The sequence below is a fragment of the Castanea sativa genome, chromosome 8, assembly GCF_040712315.1.
Source record: "Castanea sativa cultivar Marrone di Chiusa Pesio chromosome 8, ASM4071231v1".
NCBI lineage: Eukaryota > Viridiplantae > Streptophyta > Magnoliopsida > Fagales > Fagaceae > Castanea > Castanea sativa.
Genome location: NC_134020.1, coordinates 13,525,268 through 13,533,245, shown reverse-complemented (window position 1 = coordinate 13,533,245; position 7,978 = coordinate 13,525,268). Strand labels below are relative to the sequence as shown.

Below are 7,978 nucleotides of genomic sequence, written 5' to 3'. Positions count from 1 at the left end.
TCTAAGAGAGAGAAGAGAGTGCCTCTTTTTGTATCTAGGGTTTTATACCCAAAGCTCTCTAGAGTATTTTTGTTTATGCTGTATGTGTGAATCTCTTATGAGATCTAGAGGTGTTTGCCTTCACATATACTTAGGGTTATCAAGAATCAAGATTATGTCAAGAATTTGATGATCGATTCAGTTGCTACATTAAGAGCTTAAAGATATACAAGCAGGAGTGCTTGTGCTTGTTGGGAATCCAAGAAAGAAGTAGTTCGTGAACTCGGAGCTGTCACGTGGTCGTGGTAGTAAGTTTCCTACTCGAGGTAGCAATAGGATGTTAGTGGTCTAAGTCGCTATTGTGTAAACTTCAATTCTTTCATAGTGGATTCAGTTTTACCTTGAGGATAGCTAGGTTAAATCCTCCCCAGATTTTTTACCGGTTTGCTTTTCCTGGGTCATCATATCATTTGTTCTTTATATTTCTGCTGCTTTGTATGATATGATATATTTGTGTTAACCTAGATTTGCATAATTTACCTAAGTTAACAACTTGGCTAAATAACTAGGTTAATCTGGCTTTTTTATGGGGTCTAAAAACGTACAATTTTTTTAAAAAAAATTTAAATGCTGTTGTGGCATTTTTTAATGCTAAAATAAAATTTATTATTATTATTTTAATAGTTTCGTCTGCCACCTAGGACTTTTTCATCTCTGATGTAACGGTAAGGACAAAAATGAGAAGCGTTTTCCAAGATAAAGACTAAAAGCGGTGAAAATAAAAGATAAGAACCAAAGTGGGAATTGCCTAAAAATGCAGAGATGAAAATTTGGTTTTCGCCATTAATTAATTAATTTGGCTAAATTAATTGATTAATTTATCACAAGGGGTCAATATATTCTTGGCCTATCAAAAGATAATGATATTAAAAGTTACAGTATCATTTTTCTCTTTTTTTAGGAAGGAGATGGAGGAGGCAAGTTAAACCTCGAACTCCACATGGGTAGCTACCAATCGACCTACAAGCTAATGGGCATTATTACTTCAATATAATTGCTCACAATTTTTTCAAATAGAGAGTGTCAATATTTGAGTAGAAACCATTTTATTCTACAAAAAGTATTCTACCTTATACTTCATCAAATGCTAAAAGAGATTCAATTAAAATCCCTAAAGATCAATAAAATTTATTTAAATTATAATTAGCACCTTCCTATCTAAATAAGGACAAAGTTGTGTTCAAAACTGGTATAAAAGAATATTCACCAAAACTAATAGGTGGTGACTCATAAAACTATTAACTTATACCTACTTAAGCAAGTCACATTGCTTAATACTTAAAAGTAAACATCGATATTAAGCAACTTCAAACCGCATGGTCCACCCGGTCCTTTGTCGGTCTCCACTCCCCAAAGCCCACCCCACTTTAGGCTTTTATTTTATCTATATATATATAAAACCGAAGCTCTGCTTGCTCCACAATTTTCCACGTCATCAATACTTATATAAATAATAATAAATCTTTTTTTTCCACCAAATACAAATTACAAACCGGACTCTTTTTTTTTTTTTGGACTGAAGAAGGTAGAACCCCATTCTTATTAAAATACTATAAAAGGAGCCTCTCCTTGAAAAGAAAAGAAAAAAAAAAAACTACAAAAAGAGCCTAAACGCATAATTCAGCCGCAACCTTCTCAAACCTCTCTCAAACACAAAATCAGCCTTAACAAAACCCTTGATCAAACTATCTCTATTTCAAACTCACTCCCATCTCCTTCTTCTTCTCTAACTCTCTTATTCAATGCAACTCCCTCTTTTTCTCAGCCACAACTCCTCTAGCTGATGTCAATTTTGATTCATGGTTATTTTGTTCTTGAGTTTTTATCATCTGGGCATTGATTATTTTTTGGCCCCCTTTTTGGGCATTTGATTTTCAAGACTGAGTTGAAGAATTTGGATCCTTTTCCGTTTCTGATGTTGGACAATTTTTCAGGAATGAAGAATTCCAATCTGATCTTTTTGAAGTTTCAATTTTATTTGATTGATATGGGTTAAAATTCATATTGAAATATGTTTAAATGGAACAGAGCCTCAAAGTTATGTTTTAATTATATGTCTTCAATTATGTTTTTTTTTTTTTTTTATCGATTTAGGGATTTCAAATTCTATAGGTTTTGTAAGAAAATATTGTAAATATCGATGGGTTTCATAGTGGAGATAGTATCAACTTAATGGGTTTTTTTTTCTGTGTTTTTGAAAGGCCTAAGATAATTCATATTGATGTAGATTGTGGTTTTAGAATTTTCAGTGATATGTATGGGTTGTGTGTTGCAAAAACAACAGCTACTAATACATGTATTGACTATTTAATTAAAAAAAACTAAAAGTTATATATAAATAGTCAATATAAAACCATTAATCAGATCATTTACTGCTTTGCTACTAATAAATGTATTGCACTATTTGTCTGATGTAGATAGTTTTGTTTATGGAAACTATATTTGTTCATTATTCTATTTAGTTGCTAAATAAAAGAAAAAAGAGAAAAAAAAAATCACTCTTCTGTTTTTAGACTATTTTCATTTTAAAAATTTTTAAAAAGTATATTTAACTGATCAGCTGAGTTGTTATACAAAATAAAAGAAATATTTATTTTAAACGGTCGGAACATATTGTTTATTGCGATTGTTATACTCATTATAATTGTTTTTAGTTGTTTTTCCAATAATTCATTGTGAGAAGGTAAAATATTCCCTTTAAATGGTTGGAAGGTAAAATATTTGTTTTCAATCATACAACCCGCCCTTGAATATTTTGTATCTATAAAAATTCTTCTCTTGGCTTCAACTCAAAATTTTCTCATAAAGAATACTACTTTTGTTAGTGGGAAAGAAAGAAAAAACAGCTACCGTACATCATCTGTAAAGGAAAAACCAAACTGCTTGACAACCCAATCTGTTTAGTGTTAGACAGCACCTTTAAGATAATATACCTGACTGTTTTGTTCTTATTACAGAATCTAAATCTAAATTTCCAAAATTTTGAATGTTTACATAAATTTATGATCTTTTTCACTCATTTATATCCATGCTTTAATTTAAAAGATATTGCATTAAACGACGTTGTTGGGTTATTTTGGCATTTTAAAAGGTGCAGGAGTGGTGGAGAAAGTAGAGTTAGAGGTGGAGATAAAGGAATATAAGTATGAGGAATTAGTTAAAGCCCTTGAAAACTTTAAAAACAGGTATTATATCTTTCTATTCTTTTTGTTTGTTTATCTAATTCTTTGACTGGATTGAAAAGAATTAGATTCCCATAGGTGTATAAAATTTGTTAACCCTGACAAACTTTAGTAGTTTTGGAAATCCTTAAAACATTTTTGACAGTCATAAACAAACAGTTAAGTTCTTTCTCAATCTAACATTTTAATCTATTTAGATTTTTATAATTTTGGGCGTGTTATTGATGGTTGATATATGTGCGGATTTGTTTGGTTTGTTATCTGCTCATCTTGTAACTCCCTTGATATCCTTGCTCCAGGAGGTATAAAACAACACAAGAAAGCTCGGCGAGCTAAAACTTTTAGAGTTACTTCCTTTCCAATCGAGTCTAAAATCTTAACAATTTATGCTAGCTTTGTAAATTCTGCTTCCAACAATCTCCCTCTATGTTCTTGATATTTGGTTCTTCATTTTGTGAATTTTAATTATTTTTATTTTGCTTCATTCATCCCTCTTCAAATATTATGATTATTTGTTGGTGATATTTCTGCATTATGGTGTTTTTAAAACAAGGCTGCTTTTGAATCAATTTGTATCTATGCTAATGGTGTATATATTGAGAATTTTAATAATAAAGGCGTGGAAGATTTTGATAAAATCATGAATCTAAACTTTTGTTGAGGGTTGCAAAAGTAGGAAATGAAAATTCTGGTATTCTACTTTTGTTTGCACAGTTTTGCAAGGCAGGAAGCTTATGATGGGAGAGCTTTAGTTGTAGAGTAGAGAGAAGAATGAAGCAATCCAAGAGAGACTCTTTGTGATACAGTGTAGAGTCAACAACAATATGCTTGCACCTATTTTCTCATATTTAATATGATAACTTAAACAAGTATTATGAAGAAGGTTATTTTTATTGATAAAATATAGTTAGTGAAGCTGTCCCCAGCAATTTAATAAGATTTTGTTGTTGATTTACAAAACTCTTTGAATAGTATGATCATTAGTTATTAGTGCATGTCATATATTTTACTTTCTGTTAGTGTTTCTTTTAAATGTGATATGTAATCTTTTGATTTGAAATTTTACCCTTTTTGTTGTGAAGGCACAATAACCAGTGATAGAACATCATATTATTTTTCATCTATTCAAATTGTAAATCACAACAACAAAAAGTATGTAAGCTTCTACCTAGAATGAACATTGTAAATTGCTTCAAATGAGCAATAATTTGCTTTATTGGTAGATTAAGAAATATTCGACAAGGTGCTTTATTGGTAGATTAAGAAATATTTGACAAGGTATATATATATATATATATATATATATATATATATATATATATATATATATATATATATATATATATATATAACACGCACACACTCCTGCCTTGGTTGACCAGCTCAAATCCTAATGAAATTTGTATATTCTTTTTTGTGTGAGTTATTCCTTAAAATCCAAAGCAAAAAGGTTCATTTAAGTTGACTAAATTTCTCTCAACCCGACAAAAAATGCATGTAATGTGATTAAAAAAAATATTTAGCATTTCTAAGAACTTTTCCGTGCATCGCACGGGTTAGCGATTAGTTTATTAAAATTTGCAAATGTAACAAAAATTCCATGTGAGTACTATTACACTTTCCATAAATGGGAGGAAGACACAATAATGAACAAAGTTTATCTTCAAACTAGTTTGGGGGAAAACCCTTCAAACTTATCATATATCTTTTTTACGGGTATGAATTTTGAAAATATAATCGTTAAATTTCATGTTTCTTATGTTCTTAATATGCATATCAAATTTTGTTCAAATAAGATTTTATTTACTATTTGATCAATAAATTTATTTTTTATATACAATTTTAGATTACAAAAACTTGAATTTTTAACATTTGTTTGATGACATAGTAATTGATTTTTGATCTTTTTGAAATTTTATAGGCATGAAGGATATAATAAGAACATGCAATCTAATGTTTTAAAAAAAAATGCAATTTAATAATTAGATTTTCAAATTTTACACTCAATATAAAAATATATAATAAATTTAGATGGTTGCTCTTCAAACTAGTTTGTGGAAAAATTTTATTTCATAGTCTAAAGAAAAAACAAAAGAGACACCGTGTACACACTGGCACTGCGACAAGAAAAGAGTAGCGTAAGAAATTACTAGAATTGCGGGAGAGAGAAATGTCACATGCAACCTGTGGGCAAGACCAAATCATGGAATTATTATTTTGCAAAATTGAGATACGTGTTGGTCAGTTTTACGGTAAAATGGAAGGTAAAATGGGATAATTAAAGGTAGTTTGGTAATATTGTTCTAGTAATATTGTTTGTATTTTTTAAAAAGTATGTGTGAATAAAATTTTTATAAAAATACATATAATATTGTTTAAAAATTAAAAATATGTATTTAAACTCTTATACCAATTACTCCAATTTTTTTTATAAGAATTACTCCAAATTTTATGAGTAAATGGAATCGGGTTCCTTTTTTTTTTTGTTCTCACTCTCTTTGCTTTCATCATCTCTAACGTCAATCACACAGAAATTATGGTTCATGGGCGCACCTCCTATCATTGGGTTATGGTGCTCTTGGAGTTTTGCGCCTGCTAGCTGTTCATGTATATCTGGGTACCTTTCTTTTTTGTTCTCACTCTCTTTGCTTTCGTCATCTCTTACGTCAATCACACAGAAATTATGGTTCATGGGCGCACCTCCTATCATTGGGTTATGGTGCTCTTGGAGTTTTGCGCCTGCTAGATTTTCATATATATCTGCTCTTTAAGTCTTCAACATTGGCCACGTTTGAAACTTTGCGCCTGCCAAAACACTCACTTGTCTTGGCTCTTTATACTAGGGAAAGCGAAAGCAATGAAAAGCAGTCTAAATTATTGAAAGAAAATTATACTCACTGCTACTGATTATTTTCTAGGATAAACCTTGTTTAAGATGATCGATGGTGTGGAATATCTTTATTATTATTATTATTATTATCAGTTAGTTATTGTAGGTATTTTTTCAAGATATTATTTGTTTCAGAACTTATTATCATGAACTTTATTCTGTCAAATATTTTATTAACAAAAAGATGATAAGGAAGTAGTACTAATTACTAGCGCTCTGTTTGTTTCAGCATTAATATTTTTTGAAAAATTGGTCATTTTTCATAAAATATTTTTTGAAAAATTATTTAATTTTCTAGTGTTTGGTAACGACCTTAAAAATGAGTTTGAAAATGTTTTCTAGTGTTTGGTATGCACAAATATTTTTTGAAAAACTATCTCATTTTTTTAGAAAACTATCTCATTGTAACTATACCACTGCAATTTTTGTGGCTCTGGAACTCTAAGCATCAATACCAAGTGAATAGAAATACACATATTGCCAAGAAGTGCTTAAGTTTTACCATCCTACACCTTTGTAGCAGATAACTTTCTCAGCTTTCTGTCATGATTGAGCATGGCACTTACACTCTTAACCACCAAAATTATGCAATCAATATCCACTAGTAACAATGGCAAACCAATCATTCCATATTAAAATAATTTTTAGCCAACAAAAGGACTAAAAGTTGCTTCCAGATTCACATACCCATGAAACAAAAGAACTAAAAGTTGAAAACCAATGCTTATTAAAATGATCTTGAAACCTACAAACTAGACACCAAATAGTTTGATAAATACCAAAAATGTCAAATTGTCCAAATAGAAAAGCATAAATTCTAACAAAAATGCACCTACATAATCAAAATTGGCTTAAATAGTTGTCAAAGAAGTTCTGTAGCCATTGTCTACGAAGCTTGTCATTTTTCAACATAAATGACCTTGCTTGTTTTTCATCCCCATTCAAATGGTCAAATGCAGCCGCAAGCATATTTTCTTCAAACCCATCCATCTTCATAACTTCTTCATAAAGACTACCAAAATTTAGCTGATTTTCAGAAATCTTTTCTATTGCAGAGGCAACCTTACCAAGTTGTATAGACAAATCTTGGTAAACAGCATCTTCAATCATAGTAGCATGACTTCGTTTCCTGTGAGACCTTGTTTCATTTGAAGCGACATGTGAGGGATCAACTTGCTTCTTTTTGGATATGTCATCATCATTAGCATCAACAAGCGGAGGTGAGTCATCCAATGCTTCTACACCTATATCACTAACTCCCTTGGAAAAACCTCCTGTAGCCATATCCTTACCCACAACCAAAGCCATCTCATCAAACATCTCAATTTTCTTGTTTAGAAATTGTGCATGATTTGGATGTGCCTGTGTAAAGAAAGGAAAAGAAACAATGAAAAAGAGAAAGAAAGGAAAAGAGTCAAAAACTAATATGAGAGCAATAAAAATAATGAAAAAAATTTAAATTTTACAATGATACAAACTAAAAAGTTTCTACCTATAAAATAAAAATAATAAAAGTTTCTTACCACGACTTCTTCATCATACACTGTCCTATCACAGGTGATGATTTTCAAATCATCATTCCATCCAAACCCGCTTTTCTTATTACGAAGTAATGCAATTGTATTCCAATTGGTTTTGAGTGTTTTAAAGCGATGTTCCACATGATTTGGAGTACATTTAGTCATAAATTTCTCAGTAATTGCTTCAGCTACTTTAGCATATGATGCATGTTTAAATGTGTTGTATTGAAAAGAGAAAAGAGTTAGATCGAAAAGAGAAATTGATATCCCACGTCTATATAGATAGTTTTCCACATTTTTCATTGACTGAAACAAAGGAAAATGTTCAATAGAAAAGGAAAACTATC

The 7,978-nt window shown here is 30.3% G+C and overlaps 1 protein-coding gene across 1 annotated transcript; it reads right to left on the bottom strand.

Annotated features, from left to right (window-relative positions):
* Positions 1-6,917: 6,917 nt before the first annotated feature.
* LOC142605510 (uncharacterized) lies at positions 6,918-7,934 on the bottom strand. The gene is made up of 2 exons (XM_075776906.1): positions 7,635-7,934; positions 6,918-7,473 (listed from the first exon to the last, which is right to left on the bottom strand). The coding sequence occupies exons 1-2, from the start codon at positions 7,932-7,934 to the stop codon at positions 6,952-6,954; spliced, it is 822 nt and encodes a 273-aa protein (XP_075633021.1). The 3' UTR covers positions 6,918-6,951.
* Between the last annotated feature and the right edge of the window lie 44 nt (positions 7,935-7,978).